The sequence below is a fragment of the Bombus pyrosoma genome, linkage group LG11, assembly GCF_014825855.1.
Source record: "Bombus pyrosoma isolate SC7728 linkage group LG11, ASM1482585v1, whole genome shotgun sequence".
NCBI classification, from domain to species: domain Eukaryota; kingdom Metazoa; phylum Arthropoda; class Insecta; order Hymenoptera; family Apidae; genus Bombus; species Bombus pyrosoma.
Genome location: NC_057780.1, coordinates 2,445,248 through 2,463,644, shown reverse-complemented (window position 1 = coordinate 2,463,644; position 18,397 = coordinate 2,445,248). Strand labels below are relative to the sequence as shown.

The window sequence follows — 18,397 nt, the reverse complement described above, 5'->3', positions numbered from 1 at the left end:
TAGTATGTATTGTAAATAAAAATACAAAGAGCAAAATATATTATATTGATAGTTTCTATTAAATATACAACTAAGATATATTCATTTTTCATTTAAGTTTATATAGTCGATAATAACATAGTGAAGTAACTCATTGTGGTTTGAATAATCTGAAAATATAAATAATAATAAAATTACGTATACTTTTACGATTATCTAAGGAGTTATAATAAGAAATTTTTACCGTGAGAAACGTTTCCATTGACATGACCGCCATTTTGAAAGCTGTTATTTTGCTGAATATCATTGTCCTTGCGATTAATAACATATATAAAATATGAAACTTTTTAGGAAACATATACCACACTACCTCACATCTAAAGTAATTGGTTATCAGTTAACCGTTGGAATGTAAAAGTTGAAAAACATCAAAGAAATATAAAATATTCTTACGTCGCGACATACACTTCTTCACTATGATTTAATAATCTTTGTCCAGGAAGGCAAAGAATGAATATATGTATAGCTTGTGCCAATGCAAGTGATCCAAATCGCGTCATTTCGTCCGTATTACCTAAATTCAAGACAGTCTAAAAATAACAAAGCATTTCGTTATTATTTATTATTATATAGAATTAAGGAAGAATTGTCTAATTTACAACAGCGTACTGGCGATATTTCTATTGATATATTTGTAAGAAATTTAATATGAATCGAAAGCACATCTAAAATACTAACGAATCCAATCTCCTCCATTATTGATTACAGTTTGGCAATGTTTCAGCATACTTTCTATTAATTTTTCGGTGTATAACGCGATCTATTAAAGTGCTTAATTTCAAAATATGTTTTTCTTTCAATTTGTGTTTTATAATAGATCAAACATTTTATATGGAATTTGCGTCAAGTGACTGGAACGGACAGTCCAGCAAAATATCGCTTCAAATTGCTTAACATATACAGCATTCATTTCGAATAGCTCTATGCTTTTCAGTAATATAAGCTATGGTAAGATATTATAAGTCAAAGCATAATAATCACTCCCTCATTGAATATCAATTTTCGTACATATTGCCAGTACGGTCTTGTGGGATAGACTGTAGTTGCATGTAAAAATACAATACCTACTCCAACTCCACCAATGGTAAGACAGATAATGTGAAAAAACATCTGAGCTAATATAAATTTAGCGAACAATGATTCCACGAGATTTGAGTATCTACAAAAAAAGAAATGGATTAATTTCTCACACGAACGAAATAAGTAATTACTGTACATTAACAATAAACTATCGACCTTATTGCATTTTTATGTTCTTCTATACAAAGTAATAGTTTTCTAAAAATCTTCTCCTTTTCCTCCTGTGATAATTTGACATTTTTATACTTTTCGAGTAAATGATGCTCCTTTAAGTTTATTAAGCTACTTGTATCCAAAATGTGCATAGTTCTTAATTGATAACTGCAAACAAATTTATGCGATCAAATGTCGCGGAATATTTGAATCAATAGAGATGAATTTTACCTCACAATTGCAAACAAAGCACAGGCATGTTGGACGTATAACATGTAAGCGCTATAGCTAGTAGAAATTACCATAGCTACCACGAATATTGCTATATATGCAGGTATAAACACATAATAAAAATATTGTTGTGTATCCACGCCATAATCGACTATGACTGGTAAGATTTTCTCTTTGGAATGATTCGAAGGTACAATGAGATCAATTACTAGTGATCTGGTTGGTACCAGCAAGAAAGCCAAAACTGTTGAATAAAGGTACGCTAAAATGGAAAATGCTTTTAAAGTCGATGAAAACAATTTCTCTTCATTTTCAACTAGTCCACTTACAGAGATAATATAATACAATTTTGTTTCCTCGCGTGGTATAAAATTGAAGAATCTTATTTTCTGGACGGTTCATGTAATAATTATGATCATTTTTAATGAATAAGAGTACATCTTTGACCTGTAATAAAAGAAAACAAAAAAAGATCATTTAATAAAAATAAGAAGAGTTTATTCTAGAATACAGAAATTTCTCTGCAAACATATTTTTGAAAGTCCCCTCGTGCTTCGATCATTGCGTATAAATTTTAACTGCAACGAAAAACAAGTTGCTTTCATCTTGAGAATATTATTCCTTACTAAAGATTGAAACAGAATTAAATTAATTAATCGTTTTCAATTCTGAATATTCGTAGGGTAAACGAGGCAACGGTACCTTCTCCTTGTTAAAAATTAGATTCAAATGCGACGACAAGCAGAGAGGGATTGTCATCAACGGTGGTATGCATTCAATGATAGCATTTTTGTTGACACTCCACTTATTGCATAATCCTCTAATCTAAAACCAAAAGGGAAATGAAATATTGAATTACAAAAGCAAATAAATAAAAGCTTATTCAAGATACTGGTGCTTGAGTAAGGTACGAAATTCTATTCCATGCCAAATTATCACATTTTGCTATAAAAATTAAAATTTTCACTGATATACAAATAATTCATTAAGCGCACGGAATTATTCCTTTAATTTGTTGCCAACCGATCATACGAAATTCAGACATTTTTCCAGGTGATCAGTTTCGTGATCATTCATTCAGTGAAATACTGTACATACTTCGAGAAGGGCAATTAAGTAATTTCTATATCACACTTTTTATTTGTAATTATAATTGTAGGATATCTTATAATATAAAAAAGAAAGAGAATACGTGGAAAAAATGTTATACGCTTTAAAAATATCAACGCATAAGAATAAAACTAGTTCACACATCACACTGCCAATTTTGACTACCGCACATCGAGGACATCGAAGAAGTTCTTCGTGCAAAGGGTTTATTAAAACTTACTATAAAATGAAAATCGTTCTAATGCGGAGAATCAGTTTTCTATAGTCTACTTTTAGCAGGACGTTTAGTAACAATCGATCGTTTCGCTTATTAAATAGAGCGTTCTGTGTAAAATGATAAAAGGAAAAAAAAAAAAGGAAAAGAAGAAGTACTAATATTCTTTAATTAGCTATCATTTTACGAATCTATCATTTTAACATTAAAGGAATAAAACCTCGACGGAGAGCTTTTAAAGAACGTAAAAATCTCGTTTTTTTTTTTATTTAATGAATGTAGGAAGACGGACATTGTGACTGTTTAAATAATTAACTAACTTGTTAATAATTTAACAAGCAAATCTTCGTCAATTTTCCTTGTGTTTCGTTCGACTTTTTATTACTCGTCATCGTCACAGTCTATGTCTTCGTCTCTTAGCTTCAATTATGAGTCGAAGAAATGAAAGAAACGCGACGATAATCGGCATGAATTTCTTCGAGCAGGCTGCCTTTCGATTGAACAAGCGTCTTTTGTCCATCATCGGAGTATGGCCGTTTCAGAGTACTCTATCGAAAATGTTAATGGGAGGCATCGTTCACTTATTCTACATCTCTCTCTTCATAGCCGAGGTAATCCTAAAAATACGAATTATGTATAAATAAATTGATGTTACTAGAACAAAAGCCTAGAATGATACTTTGTTCAAATAATAGGATGAAACTGTAAAAAGAACAATAGCATGATATTTGTGTTTAAAAAGATATTTAGCGGTAATAATACACGATAGGATATTATGTAAGATTGTGTTGCAGTTTTATCAATGATTCAAGAAATTCACTATATTCCATGCCAAATCATTGTAAATCATATCTACTTACATATGTATGTACGTGTGAATTTGCACTATATATTTATGATAGCAAAAATCCATTGTTAATATAATATTTACTACTGGATTGAACTAGTATATAAAAATTGCCAGAATTATATGATAAATTTAATGCTTTTCTAACTATGCAGTGTTAATCCAATTTATGACTTAACTATCGAAACGTACCGACAAATATAATTCTTTATCTTATAACTGTAAACAAGACAGTCATGTTACTACGGGAATACTATGTACGGCGATGATGATAATCATAACGAACGCCAGTAACGTCTATAAATTTTTATAAGTTTCACTACAGCTGAAATTTAAAAAATTAGATCTTGGTATAATTACGTGCCTTAACATGCTTCAATAAATCCAGAGAGGGAAAAGCAATAGACGTAAAATTTATTAAAGATGGATGAGGAATATCAAACGATATTGGTATCACAGAATGACAAATTCGAACGGTGGAAATACATTTTCTTCCAATAGTCTAGACATCCATAATTACGCAGGTCTTGCATAATGGTAATTCGTCATTCCCAAAATTTATGGGAATTCTACTGTTTTGTAAAGGATACAATTATTCGGAGATGGTTAACTTCAGTAACACTTCAATACTAATATTAAGTACAATAACAATTATTGCTTTTAAAATTGTCGAGGATAGAACAGTGAAGTACGATGTGATTGTCCGTGTGTCCTATAAAAAGAAGAGAAATTACTACAATTGTGGATACATAATTGATGAAGAAAAGTATGTAAGTATTGAGACGGACGTTTGCATGTTCAGTTATATCATTTTTGACTAATTGATAAGATCTTAGAGTATTTGCACTCAATTAGCATCCGTACATTGGATGTTGGTGTCATAATCTATTCCGCACGATTCGATCAATTTATCTGAGAACATAGGGTAACTTATATTTTAAAAGATATCGCTTAATCAGAGTGAATAAGTACCAGTATATTACAAAAAATATTAAACAAAAATTATATTTCGCACATAATGTCAGGCAGATCTCCCCTTGTTCAAAGACAACTGTTTGATGATTGGTGTTGCATTAATTTTAGAAAAGAAGTTATTAAAAAGATAAATAAGACGTTTATGATAGTCCAGCTATACGCCATGATACTTGTAAGGCCAAATCCTATTCTTGCACAGAATCTTTTTCACAAAATCTCAGGTCCAACTTTAATCACAACTGCAAATAGATTTTAAGCCTTAATTAATGGTATTCATGGATCATTTAATGGAGCATTCTGCTGCCTCGAACTCAGACAATTGATGATAATGTGAAATTATTTTAATTATTTACCATTCCATATATCAAACAAAGTAGTTTGTATAGTTTTCTGCAAAATTTTTTATTTTTGTCCGACGAATAACTCAATAGAATACAGGAAATCATTTATGAAGAACGTGAATCTCCTCATCTCGTCCTTTTCTTAAACAGTTTCATTTTATTAATTGAAATTCAACAACAACATCAAAAAATCAAAAAGATCGATAAGCAATAAGGAATTAAATCGTCGCTTTATCGGAAGAGTGATACAAATAGAAAAGGTATATTTTTCAAGAAATCGGTTTTATTACTTTTTCAGCGAGTCAAAGATAACGACTTTTTAAATGTGTCATTCTTCTGGCACTAATTTCTGCTAGCACCGATCAAATGTGTATAACATGTATATACATGTATATAATGTACAGCGATGTCTCTGGAATGTTTTGAATCGCTTTGAATATATGCATGTGGCGGAAAATTCGAACCACTTCGAGCATGATTTGATATTTCAAACTTTTGAAGGCTTGATAAGTTTTAAATCTTAAGTTTTTCGATGGTTATTGAGTATTTAAATTTCGGATAAGTCTTGTTGTGAATTTTTACAATATTGAAAAATTTCAAATCGCTCTAAAATTAAGATTCAAATGTCTGTCACTAATGATACGCATTCTACACATGTAATATAATAAAAAGCTAACGATTCTTAATTCGTTTGAAATTGGCGCCATGTTAGTTATATAGACGTAGATTATAGTAAGAAACAAGGGAATTTTTTTCCTAGATTGGTGGCTATAACGCCTTCCACTCGTATATCTTTCGGTCGTGTCGTGATCGGTGTCGTGATTGTTCGATGAGTATAGTCTGGTATAGTTTATGCGAGGTACTTACGAATAATCGGTGCGTCTAGCGATTATCGGGGAGAAAAAATATCGGTGTCTCGTTTATCGTTAAATATTTATTCGCAGAATTTTTCTTAGTTAGGGTGATTTTGTCCCGATAATATTGGTCCGAGAATCCGTGTGTGCCGTAATCATGAATAAGAGGATCATCAGCGCGATACTATTCGAATATCATGAACATAGTAACAGTGTAATCTAGAAATGGAAAATTAAATTAAGGCATAACAGTGGACAAATGATTTTTATACTTCGTTAGTTTTTGTGCAAACGATCGGTTGACTGTTGTTGCGTGTCTCGAACGTGCGGCGATAATCGTTTCTGAACGCAGAGCTCAGCATGGTGATACGGTAAATAGACCATCGTTTCTGGATGCCTAGGTTAATTAAAGTTGTTTGTACATTGTGATTCCCTGACGATCCATTCGTGCTCGATATTACTCCCTTTCTTTTTCTATGTTCCAAATCGGTAAATTTTTTCTCAAAGTTTTTAGTTCGCTGTTTGATCAAGTAAACATTTACCTACATATATATTATTATTATTATTATTTTTAAATGTAACTTACAGAATGCCATCCAAATAATATTTTTCCAAAGATTGGAATCTATTGCTAGAGTTTAATATTCGTTCTTAATATTTTTCCATAGGTTACAATATTAAATATGATGTAAAATTAAAATGAAATTTTCTTTGTTTATTATTAATTTATGTGCCATAGACGATTGTATATAAGACGTTTATGTCGTGAAAACGATGGATAAATAAATTGGCAGATATATTCTCCGTTTAATGAAAACATTTTATTTGAAATGACGATTGAATATACAATAAATAATTTTATATTTTACAAAAAGCGTTTTATTATTTTCTCCAAGGAAAAATATACACAAGTGTGTGTGATGGAAAATGATGGTATTAAGGATGCCTTAGCATTTATATAATGGTTGTGATACTATGTTTATGATTTATATAAAATCAAATTAGACATACTTAAAATAAGCAAAAAAATGTAAATACATTATTGAATGTTTGTATATTTCTATAGTGATATGAAATAAATTAGAAGTATTTAGATTTAAGATTTAATGACATAGAAATTAAATATTAGAAATTAAATAGCTGCAATTAAATATTACTTAAAAAAAAAAGGATATTCAATTTATTTAAATGAGAAGCACGTATCATTTAAATAAATGTTATTTGATTAAGTATGCATGCATCAATTCTCAGTTATAGTAATGTTTAATGTAATATATGTACTTGTTTATATCAATGCAATTGATGGGTGCAATATTTTGATAAAAATGAATATATAGATAAGATAAAAGAATCAACTCTTTGACCAGTACAATCAGATGAAATCAAGAATAGCTATATCAATTAAACAGTCTCATATTGGTTATATATTTTTCTCAGAGGATATAATGTATTTTTTATTTCTTGTTTGTAATATCTGCTGTTCTAATTTAAATAAATATGTTATAAGTAAATTTTATCACAAGGATATATTTTTTATGAACAAATCTTAGAAAATATCTTGGCCATACTGTATGACATATCATGTATAGGAACAGACAGTTTTTCCTACAAAACAATATCAATGTATAATGTTACAGTTATGTGTAATTAATAAAATAATAAATTAATGTTTGTATAATATAACATAATATAATATTCCAATATACCAATTTATTATACCAGGATAACAAATCCTTTCTTAGTTTTCTACTATTATTGGATTTTTTATCTTCTCTTAATCAAAGAAGTAACTAGATCGTTGAAACTTTTATTAAATCTAGGAGAATGCTAAACTATACAATAGTATAGCAATTATTATTACACTGAATGTTTCTTATTGCAGATTATAATTACCAATTCACAGCATCCCATGTTGCACTTGCTCATGTTTGCTCAACTTTGCAAAGATACTTAAGACTGTCTGTCCTTATGAGTATCTTTTGAAGTACAGTGGAAGTAGTAATCTGTTAATTTTACTCAAAGGAGGATGCCAGTAACTAAACGTATTCCATGCCCTTCGCGGTAAGTAAGTGGTTTACGTATTACATACTGTAGGACAACAAAAAACAGAGATCTACAAATAGGTGACTTATATTCTATCTTTATATTAATTTTCAAATCTTTCTTTTTGTAATTCAAATTATGTAATCCTTCTTAGGAAGGTCCCCCCTTGTGATTTTTAAAATGAATTACAAAATACTGTTATTTCTATCATTTTAAAAATAACAGGTTTATTTTCTGAATTTTAGCACTTATGTTACTGACATCCACCTTAAAGCTATAAACTACTTATAATGTGTTAAAATATATGGAGCAATTAATTTAGTTGTCCATTTTTATACATAATGACTGTATATTTTCTAGCATAAAAAGTATAAGTAAATAAAAACAAAACTAGATACTTCCACACCATAAAAATGTTTTGTACCTATGAAAATATTTGTAAAAATATCTATATTTAATACTAGGCTTAAGAATATCAACAGTGATACAATGTGTAAGGAACATAGATATTATATTGCACTATACAATATTGTAAGAAAGAAAAAAGGCAAAGGTGGCAGAAATATTAATCATTCATTCCTTCCTCAAATATTTCTCAATCTGAAAATAAAATTATTACTTGTAGTGTTATATCAATAACTATCATAAAAATAATGTCAGTTACTAGTTTTGCTATTAATTATTACATTACATTTATTTCAGATCTGACGGTGGTAGCAGTGAAAGTCCATTACTTGTGGAAGAAGGAGAAACAGTTGGTGCACCTCACAGTCCACGCAGCAAACATAATCACAATCATACACATGCTAATCCTCATAGGTCCCACAGTTACCGCCATGAAAAACCAAAACAGCTAATAAAATATGGAGAATTAGTTATTCTTGGGTAAGAAGCTAATTTTTGTCTCTTACATTTGAATGGAAATATTAATGTACGAAAGTATAAGTTAATTAAATATTTTTTAGTTACAATGGATTCCTTCCACCAGGGGATAGAGGAAGGAGAAGAAGTAAGTTCGTTTTGTTCAAAAGACCTGTACCAAATGGCGTGAAACGCAGTAAACATTACATCGTTAAAACACCTCATAGTTCGCAAGCTATTCTTAATACAAAACAGCATTCGATATCGTATACTCTTTCTCGAACACAAGCCGTTATCGTGGAGTATACCGAAGATGAAGGAACTGATATGTTTCAGGTAAGTTTAATATTGTTTAATTCTTTTAAATATTGGAATATTCTCATTTACATCATTGCATTTATAAATATAGGTTGGACGTTCTTCCGAATCTCCTATCGACTTTGTTGTTATGGACACATGTGCAGGCGGTAGTGACGGTTCGAACGAAGGACGCGTTGCTCAAAGTACAATTAGCAGGTTTGCCTGTCGAATTCTCGCCGATCGATCGGATCCTAGAATCGCCAGAATATATGCTGCAGGTTTTGATAGTTCAAGAAATATCTTTTTAGGAGTAAGTTTCCTTTTATACTGTATACAAATACTTGTTTCGATGGGATTATAAGAAAAACACAAAAATTGATTGTTTTAGGAAAAAGCAACAAAGTGGCAAGAAAATCGTGAGATTGATGGGCTCACAACAAATGGCGTTTTAATAATGCATCCGCGGGGTCAGTTTTGTGGCGGTGAAGCACAGTGTGGTTTTTGGAGAGAAGTCAGCGTAGGTGGAGGAGTTTTCTCGTTAAGGGAAAGTCGAAGTGCCCAACAAAAAGGAAATGTCGTAGAAGATGAGAACAATATTCTGCAAGATGGAACTTTGATCGACCTTTGCGGTGCCACGTTACTTTGGAGATCAGCGGAAGGTCTGGCAAAGTCGCCAGTAAGTGCAAATAATTTATAATTCTTACATTCGTATGAAGACTACAAATCGAAAATATAAAATATGTTTTACACAGACAAAGCATGATTTAGAAGAACTAGTTGATGCTATAAATGCCGGAAGACCACAATGCCCCGTTGGTTTAAATACATTAGTTATACCACGTAAAGCAGCTGCAGATTCAGCACAACAACAACCATATGTCTATTTGAAATGTGGACATGTACAAGGTCTCCATGATTGGGGTCAAGAAAAAGACAAAGCCACTAGAAGGTGTCCAATGTGTCTAGTAGCCGGTTCAGTAGTTAAACTTTCTATGGGAATAGAACCTGCATTTTATGTGGATTGTGGCCCGCCTACTTATGCATTTAGGCCTTGTGGACACATGGCTACAGAAAAAACTGTCAAGTTAGTATTAAGTATATTACAGTACTTGCGGGTTTTCATTTGTTTAACGATATATATTTATAGTATGTAAAATTGTATCGTGTTACAGATATTGGGAGAAAGTTGCAATTCCACATGGTACAAATGGTTATATTGCAATTTGTCCGTTTTGCGCAGTCCCTCTTGAAGGAACACCAGGATATGTAAAACTGATTTTCCAAGATAATGTAGATTGAGGTTCGTTTATTGTAAGATCGTGAGTATGTGTAGAAACTATTAACTTCTTATAAAATGCAAGGACTATTGAAATTAATAAAATGTAAATAATCTTAATACGAATATATATATATATAATATTATATATATATATATATTAACAAAGTTCTATCTTCTTCCCACAAACATAAATTTAAGCAAAACTTTTGTATGTACAAATAGCTCTGCAATACTTACTATGTACATGGCTCTTAAAATAAATATCCCTTCTTAAACAGTATTAATTACATATATTTTTTATATATCGTGGAATTTCTTAATTTAATAACGCAAATTTTTTAGTTTTTAAAGTTTTAACGTCTTAATTTTGTAGCTACTGTTTTAAAACCAAAACTTCTGTTTTTTTATATGATTTGAATTTTTCAACTGGTGAAATGTAAGGTTATGAGAAAATGCATGGTTGCAGTGTTTGAATCAATAATTATTTAAACGTATATATTTTTGAACATATCTTCATTCTTTATACTCGTATAATATTCACATAAGATCATGTAATTGTATTATAAATATGTAACATTTCCAAATATTATAGAATTACGCCTGAACTATCCATATTTACACGAAATAGTAACTAGATTTAAAAGTATAATCAATATATCAAGATCAAATAGAATAAGTATAATAGTATATTAATATCTAATAAATTTATTCCTGTTTTTACATTGACAGGTAAATATGTTTAGTTTTACACAAAGATATTTCGAAATATTGGTGTTTTGAGTAAGTTGTGACGGACAATGTATAAATCTTAATTTATATTATTCAGGAAAGATCTCTATTGAAAAAATGATGTTTAACAAATGCGATCCTGTTTTCTTTTTTTCTCTTTATACATAATATGTATAAGTAAGCACGTGAGAATTCATACGAGGAAAAAATGATTGAGCATAATTAAAAATGGTAATTAGTTTTATCTTTTCCGATCATTGGACCCACTACGACGAGAACGGGATCGACGACTACGGCTACTACTCCGTGAACGTTTCGATCTAAAACAAATCAAACAATTATCTTTAATAATCATAACGTAAGCACTAACTATGTTTTATTTGTTTACAGATTCAACTCCGTAAGAACAAAAACTTATACCTTATACTTATAACTTTATACGCTAGAGAAATTGTTAAAAATTGTTAAATTACATGCTAGTTCTCAATCAATTGTAACCAACCTTTTTCCACGACTGCGACTTCGTGAGCGAGACTTTCTCCTATCTCTATCTCTGCGTTCGCGATCTCGATCTCTGTCACGATCACGATCACGATCGCGGTCGCGGTCACGGTCTCTGTCTCGGTCACGATCACGATCTCGATCACGATCACGATCACGATCACGATCACGATCTCGTTCTTTGTCTCTATAACCCAATCCTCCACGTCGACTGTCTCGATCTCTGTCGCGGTCATCTCTATCTCTGTCTCTGCGTCTATCTAACAATGATTCTCTTTTTTCTTTACGTCTTTCTTCCACGGTTTTTTGAAGCTCTGCCAATTTCTCACGGATCTTGATGAAGCCCAGATGTAATTTTCCACCGAAATGATCAGCTAATCGTCGATCATTATCATGAATTCCAAGATATGCACTGCAAACTTCACATACTCTTAGCTTCTGTTGCTGATAACTGGATGCCGGCATACTGTTTCGATATTCTTGTTCAGCCTCGTTCTTCTTCTTTCGTAACTCGTCAATCTCACCCATAAGCTTCATCGATTCTTCGACAAAGCCTTCTTCGCCAAGTTGCTCAGCTTTCGCCAATTTTTTGCCAATTTCTTCTGCGAGTACATGAACGTTATTTGCTTTCGCCGCCACTTCGGCGCTAAGCTCTTCCTGCGTTTCCGCGAGTCGTTGTTTTGCTTGTTCTGTACGACGATCGCAATCGGCGATAAAATTTTGTAAATGTTCCATAGCCTTGAAACGTACAGTAAAAGAAAAAATTCAATTACAAAATAAGCTATACGGCGTAAGTAAAAATAAATTTTCTATTCAACTTAAAAATTTGATAACAGAAAAGAATAGAACTTACATCAATGTCGTAGAAATGGTCCTTTTTCTTTTGTGCAGCTTCATAGTCAGCCCGTAAGGCCAAGTCGTGAATCTGGGGGCATTCTCCCAGGTCCATGCGCTGCGATTTACAAATCATTCGATATTAGCTTATTATTACATTCGATCCTAAGAAGCCTTATTGGATTTATTTAATATATACATATATATATACATATATATATATACGCATATATACACATATAGTCCCTCCCGACTTGTTTTATGAAAGATTATATTACGACAAGAACAAGGTTTCTCAACTGGCTGTTCCGTAAATAGAAAACCGAACTAGATAAATCGATAGCCAACTAAATAATTTAAAACGCAACAACGATAGAAGTTAAAGACCCTAATTATCCAGAAAAATACGGTCCAAGGATGTTCTTTATTATTCTTTTTTTACGAGAACTTATAAATTGTAGACAAAAGTATACAAATGTACACTTCCGGTATAGACATACGCGCTTACAAAGTAATTATATATACTTGTATATATATTTATTTTCGAATAAACAAATATACTAATACATATTTATTTATTCTTATATACATACACGTATATACGCTTACATTCAATCGATATTATCATTATTATTATTATCATTATTTATTTTTTTGATTCACAGAAATTTTAAAGTAAAAATGCAGTTCAATTTACAGATAAATATTTTGTTATGTTCACTTACAGAGTGGTAACACCTCTCCGCCTGACACGACAATGCGATGGCAATGAAGCTACAATCAGCACACACCTTAAGTTCATATGTTCAATGGTCTATGAAACAACTTACAACCTAATAGGTTTATTATACTATTTACGATAGAACACGAAATTGCGATATGTGAATCAATTCTAGACGATTTAGAAAACGAGTTCAATACGTACATCCAATGCTGAAGAAAATTTTTCTAACAAAACTGCCGTGCTGTATAGTTTCCCCTAAATAAATGACTCTCTCCCTCTCGCTCACTGTTCATGCCACTTTTCACTCTCTTTTTTCTCACCGATGACTTTATTAACTTGCAAATTGCCAAAATAAATGTTTGATCATTAACAATTAATGCACGATTTTCCCTTTGATATTAGTATCTCATTTTATTACTGTTATTGTCGTTTTCAAATAAAACGGAGATTTAAAGTTAACTGCGTATGCATATCAACCGAAAGGTGCGCGTTACGATAGTACGCATTAAAATTAGTTTTGATAATAGTTTGATTGTACATAAATCTCCCTAATGGTACATACGTTTGAAACGAATGAATGAAAAGAAGAGTTATAGTATATCTGATGTCAAACATCACAAGACTAACATACAATGAAATCTCGATCGAACATTTCTCTAAATAATTTTTACGTAAATCCCTAAATCAATCGTTTACATAAAACAATAATATCTTTTCTTTGTAGAAAAGAGAAATCAATATTATAATATTTTTCACAAATCGAAAAATTAATCGATAAATATTTCGAATAACATAGCGAATTTTCATAAAATAACCAATCGAAGTTTCATTGCATTTCAAATTAATTGAAAATTTATTGAAAAACAAGTTTAAATATGTTGAAAAAACATTTACGATTCCGAGACTCGAATTCGTCAAAAATTTAGTGTTCTTGGCAATTCGCATCCATTTTTATTTTTTTCCCTTCCTTTTTAAAATCTTTTTCTTTCTTTTTACTTACAGATCACTGCTTCATTTCCTGAACCCACTATATCTCCGAGGATGAATACGATTTTCACACATACTTTCAAAGTAAACTTGATTTCTACCTGCCGTAAACGGCATTATTAGTAAGAAGCGACAATAAGACATCGTCTCATGAGAATCAGCATGGCGCTACTCACCAACTTTACACTGGCCTTTTGGGGTCTCGGAATTAATATTCGACACTCAGCCTCGCCACCGTTGACCGGTAGAGGGGCTGAGGTAACCGCCCGCCTTTATGTATCATTAATCAAATTAATATACCTAGTACTTGAATTATGTTAAAGAGATAATCAAATTGTAGAATTGTAATACGTACGTCCTCTTCGCTTTTTCAGTACTTACAGTAACGCGCATGTGAGAGCGACAAGTACAACACGACATATGAGCGGACAATACTCGCAACAATATTGTACAATGGATCTGATTGGAATTGCTTTTTCCAGAGACTCTGGAAATAGAACTGTAGGTACATTGACATTAGTGAACTTGTATATTCATCATTCTCGCGAGTATTTGCCAGAAGTATTTCGTTTTTTTTTTCTTTCTTAACAATTTCATTCATATAATACTCTTTTTTATGTTTTCAAATCAGTCTTTAAATACTTCGTTTTATTTATTGTTATTTTTTGTATCTTACGTAGTTATTTTTAATTTTACCGTAATAAACCTGAGCGTAAGACATATACAAGGGTGCTTGCTAACTGCGATAAGAGACGCCACCCTAAGCACCGAATGCTAGGTTGTAAGTCTCCTTTTATCATCCCTCAACATGCTACAGTACTTTCCAGCGGTTCAATTTCTTAAACATAAAATAAAATATACTTTTCTCTTTTTTATTTTTAAATCGAATTATTTAACAAAAGAAAAAAAAACAGCTAAGAACTAAAAAGAAATTCAATGATTCCCAGCCAAATGATACTATAGACTATAAACACTTAATACATATGCTTTATATAAAACGCATTTTTTACATCTTAATGAGAAAGAATTTTTAAAATGAGTAAAAGTTTTCTGGCCCTTCTATAAAGAAATGTGATATTATGATATGCCAATTACTAAAAACATTTTCAATATCATTTTAAAAAATGTTCAATCTATTCGAACCATCACATAAATGCAGTTTACTTGTTAAGATTTTATTTTTCTAAAAAAATTCGCATAAATATTTAATACATAAAAAAAAGATTCATAATGTCGCCTTATTGCAAGTAATTGGGCGGATATAGAATCGGAAAAATCTGAATTTTTAATTTTTTTTTTTTAACAAACACCCTTTAGACCAATTCGCACAAGATGACAAAGAAATGCGCGAAGCAGTACTAATATGATCGGTATTACGCTTGTCGTACGGAAAATCATGTTCTCACTGTAATCGTAGACGTCATACGTTCGCGATTTCCTGCATGTAGATACGTTCCGCGATTATACGGGGCCACCAGACTAAATGTCGTTTTAATTTCTAAGTTTCATGAAGAAAAGAAGTAAAATGAATTTAAAAACTTTTAGAGTATTCTTAATATTATTTTGAGCAAATACCAATTTTTATTTACAATTGAAAATACTACATTATATCATGACATGATATTTCATATATTGATAAAATTAATAAAATTGATAAAAACAGATTGTTGATGATTTCAACCATAAATATTCCAAACTGGATATTAAAAGTTCTGCATCTTACTTCTTTCCTTTTCTGAGGAATCTGAAAGGCTTCTCCTTATTTATCATAAGTTGCTGCCCCGTATTGCACTTCAACGCCTATCTGGTGTGAATTGATCGGAATCAATTCTCCGAGTGTATCACACAAATGTTATCCTATTATTTGTATGCCATTGACTTGTGTTGTTCAATTATTTGATATAATGTGTAAAATCGATCCGACCAATTGGCACAGATTAAAAATGGTATGATTCACAATATATGTACTTTGAACGATTTTTTTATGATATTCAAAACTATGTAAAAACTACCATATGATAATATATGAAGAGAGATTTGTCAATGAAAATATATGTTGAATATAAAATAGTTTAATATATTATTAAAATAAGAAATGCTTCACTTTTTTCAATTGTCCAAATAAGATAGGCAACCATTCATCATTGAAAAAGTTGACATAATGTGTACATAAAACTTAATTATGATAAATAATATCAATATTAAATAATTATTATAGTTACACGATATAAAATATATGTAAATATTAGATATAAATATGGATATTACATATATTATTTTGATCATTCAAATGAAATGAAATAAATAATGTATAGGAGCAATAAAATGATTTATAATATTTGATTATATCAATATTGAATATTGAATATTGAAAATATATAACACATTTATGTGTACACATGTATGCATGTTTATGGTATATATAATTGCTTATAATGCATTAAATATATGAAACATTATGTTTTGTGTTCTTATAATATCTATACACTTATCTATAATAGCTACTATGTTTTAGTTGAACATCTTATAGCAAAATATAAATGTTCGCTTAATTATATAAAGCTACAATTTTGTTATAGCTTTTCTTTAGTGCACTTTTTTATTCAAGTTAAATGCAATATTAACTCTAAATGGTGCCATTAATAAAGTTTTATATGAGAAATATGCAACTTTTCTTATAATTTATATATTGTCATTGACATTATATATGTTATCATTTATATTATACTAAAAACATATCTTATATGAATCATAACTCATATAAAACACATATCTAATGCTATTATAAGTTACAGGTATGCAAATTGAATGATATTAATATAACTACTGCATCTGTAATCATCTTTGTTATGTATTACTTTCACTTTATATCAATATAAGAAAAAAAACCAAATGTTCATTACACATTGAAAATATATATAATTTAACCACTGAATTTTTATAGCTTTTGAAAATTATATTAAAGCAATGTTACATGTAGGTGTTGAAAATGTATTAATGTTTTACAATGTATGAGAAAAAAGCTCAAAAGGAAAGCAAATGAGTTTATTAATAAAGTGAAAGCAATTGAATCATGTAACCAGAAGAGACTGAAAAAATACAAATATAATGATGAAATAACTAACTGTGACATCAATACATACTGATGTCTGATTGCTTTCATATTAATGCAAAGACGTATCAAAAGAGAGATACGATAATGCTCTATTGTAGCGCAGAAGTGCCAATGGTATGTCATCGATATTCAATATGTAATAATTCAAGTAAACTCACTGTTGATGATAGGATTTCGTGTGGGCAGCATGCCAGCAAAAAGCTCTTGCAGACCTTTGGATCGGAGTATTTCACTTGAAATTTGTTATTTTCTCCTAAAATAATGATATATTTGTTAGTAATCAAGTCTCATAAACAGATGAGTATACATGTAATGGTAAAAGGTGTAAGCCACCATCTTGTATTTTTGTACGAGATTTCAGATAATTGTAAATAATAGTGTTATACGAAGGATAGTCAAATTCCATTTCTGAATCAATAATACGTACCATTCCGTCCAGTTCCCATCAACTGGTCAAGCATAGCACGCATTTGATCATGAGCAGTCATTTTTTATGAAAGTACAATATCTAAAATGCACTGTCAAAAATGGGGAAGAGCAATCAGCCACGCCGCCAGCCTTCGAGATTCGAGTTATTGTCCAACTCGTACTTATCGATCAGAATGTGGTACGTATACCACTAATCGTGTGCGTGAGACTCGCACAGGTCGTTCTACATAACATATAAAACTTCCGAGCATAAGTCAGTAACCAATAACGTTTCAGATCTTATTTTCACATTCAGAAACTGTATTTGATTGGTAGTCCCTTTAATAACAATTTCATAATTTAGCCATTGATTTAATATATAATAAAAATAGGACAATATACGGAGTTGTTAATATTTGATATAAACCTTTTTAAAATTATCTATATTTTCTACATTTCCAATGTCTTTTTGAAATATTTCTCTATACGGCTTTAAGTTGGTAATAGATCAACAAATTTTCCGAATTTCCTTCAAAAAAGATACACTTAATAATCCAAAATTATAAAAAGCTATATAAATAAACGAACAGTATAAATTATAAAGAAAAATATTACCAAGTTTAGAAAAAATTCACGTCTGATATACCTTAAATTCTAGATAAAATACGAAAATATAATAAAAAAAAAATATGATACGGAAGATGCAATTATATATAAAGTTGCGTCGGCGCAAGAGAAACGCATTTCATTAGCCTCCAGAACGATCATCTAT

General features: G+C 30.5%; 3 protein-coding genes across 17 annotated transcripts; 1 reads left to right on the top strand and 2 right to left on the bottom strand.

Annotated features, from left to right (window-relative positions):
* Positions 1 to 16: 16 nt before the first annotated feature.
* Positions 17 to 5,993, bottom strand: LOC122572926 (odorant receptor 13a-like). Of its 6 annotated transcripts, none has more exons than XM_043738654.1 (13): positions 5,858 to 5,991; positions 5,003 to 5,126; positions 4,463 to 4,888; positions 3,867 to 4,386; positions 3,148 to 3,444; positions 2,206 to 2,328; positions 1,833 to 1,950; positions 1,504 to 1,765; positions 1,276 to 1,440; positions 1,108 to 1,198; positions 433 to 569; positions 224 to 356; positions 17 to 149 (listed from the first exon to the last, which is right to left on the bottom strand). In XM_043738654.1, exons 6-13 carry the CDS (start codon positions 2,260 to 2,262, stop codon positions 99 to 101), a joined length of 1,014 nt encoding a protein of 337 aa, XP_043594589.1. In that variant the 5' UTR covers positions 2,263 to 2,328; positions 3,148 to 3,444; positions 3,867 to 4,386; positions 4,463 to 4,888; positions 5,003 to 5,126; positions 5,858 to 5,991; the 3' UTR covers positions 17 to 98. The 6 variants fall into 6 exon arrangements, with proteins under 6 accessions (XP_043594589.1, XP_043594583.1, XP_043594584.1 ...); XM_043738648.1 differs by having other exon boundaries at positions 98 to 356; positions 4,463 to 4,586; positions 4,690 to 4,888; XM_043738649.1 differs by having other exon boundaries at positions 98 to 356; positions 5,003 to 5,131; positions 5,858 to 5,993.
* Positions 5,775 to 14,247, top strand: LOC122572919 (protein pellino). Of its 3 annotated transcripts, XM_043738616.1 has the most exons (9): positions 5,775 to 6,215; positions 7,727 to 7,905; positions 8,590 to 8,772; positions 8,853 to 9,084; positions 9,158 to 9,358; positions 9,437 to 9,724; positions 9,801 to 10,132; positions 10,221 to 10,348; positions 14,118 to 14,247. In XM_043738616.1, the coding sequence occupies exons 2-8, from the start codon at positions 7,871 to 7,873 to the stop codon at positions 10,345 to 10,347; spliced, it is 1,398 nt and encodes a 465-aa protein (XP_043594551.1). In that variant the 5' UTR covers positions 5,775 to 6,215; positions 7,727 to 7,870; the 3' UTR covers position 10,348; positions 14,118 to 14,247. The 3 variants fall into 3 exon arrangements, with proteins under 3 accessions (XP_043594551.1, XP_043594550.1, XP_043594552.1); XM_043738615.1 differs by lacking the exon at positions 14,118 to 14,247 and having other exon boundaries at positions 10,221 to 10,424; XM_043738617.1 differs by lacking the exons at positions 7,727 to 7,905; positions 14,118 to 14,247 and having other exon boundaries at positions 5,776 to 6,215; positions 10,221 to 10,424.
* Positions 10,824 to 17,857, bottom strand: LOC122572924 (putative RNA-binding protein Luc7-like 2). 8 transcript variants are annotated; one of them, XM_043738639.1, is made up of 8 exons: positions 17,645 to 17,675; positions 17,376 to 17,470; positions 14,799 to 14,940; positions 14,484 to 14,601; positions 14,279 to 14,372; positions 12,411 to 12,509; positions 11,559 to 12,295; positions 10,824 to 11,376 (listed from the first exon to the last, which is right to left on the bottom strand). In XM_043738639.1, exons 3-8 carry the CDS (start codon positions 14,821 to 14,823, stop codon positions 11,298 to 11,300), a joined length of 1,152 nt encoding a protein of 383 aa, XP_043594574.1. In that variant the 5' UTR covers positions 14,824 to 14,940; positions 17,376 to 17,470; positions 17,645 to 17,675; the 3' UTR covers positions 10,824 to 11,297. The 8 variants fall into 8 exon arrangements, with proteins under 8 accessions (XP_043594574.1, XP_043594573.1, XP_043594579.1 ...); XM_043738638.1 differs by lacking the exon at positions 14,799 to 14,940 and having other exon boundaries at positions 17,645 to 17,805; XM_043738644.1 differs by lacking the exons at positions 14,484 to 14,601; positions 14,799 to 14,940; positions 17,376 to 17,470; positions 17,645 to 17,675 and adding exons at positions 13,117 to 13,165; positions 14,116 to 14,199 and having other exon boundaries at positions 14,279 to 14,420.
* Positions 17,858 to 18,397: the final 540 nt, after the last annotated feature.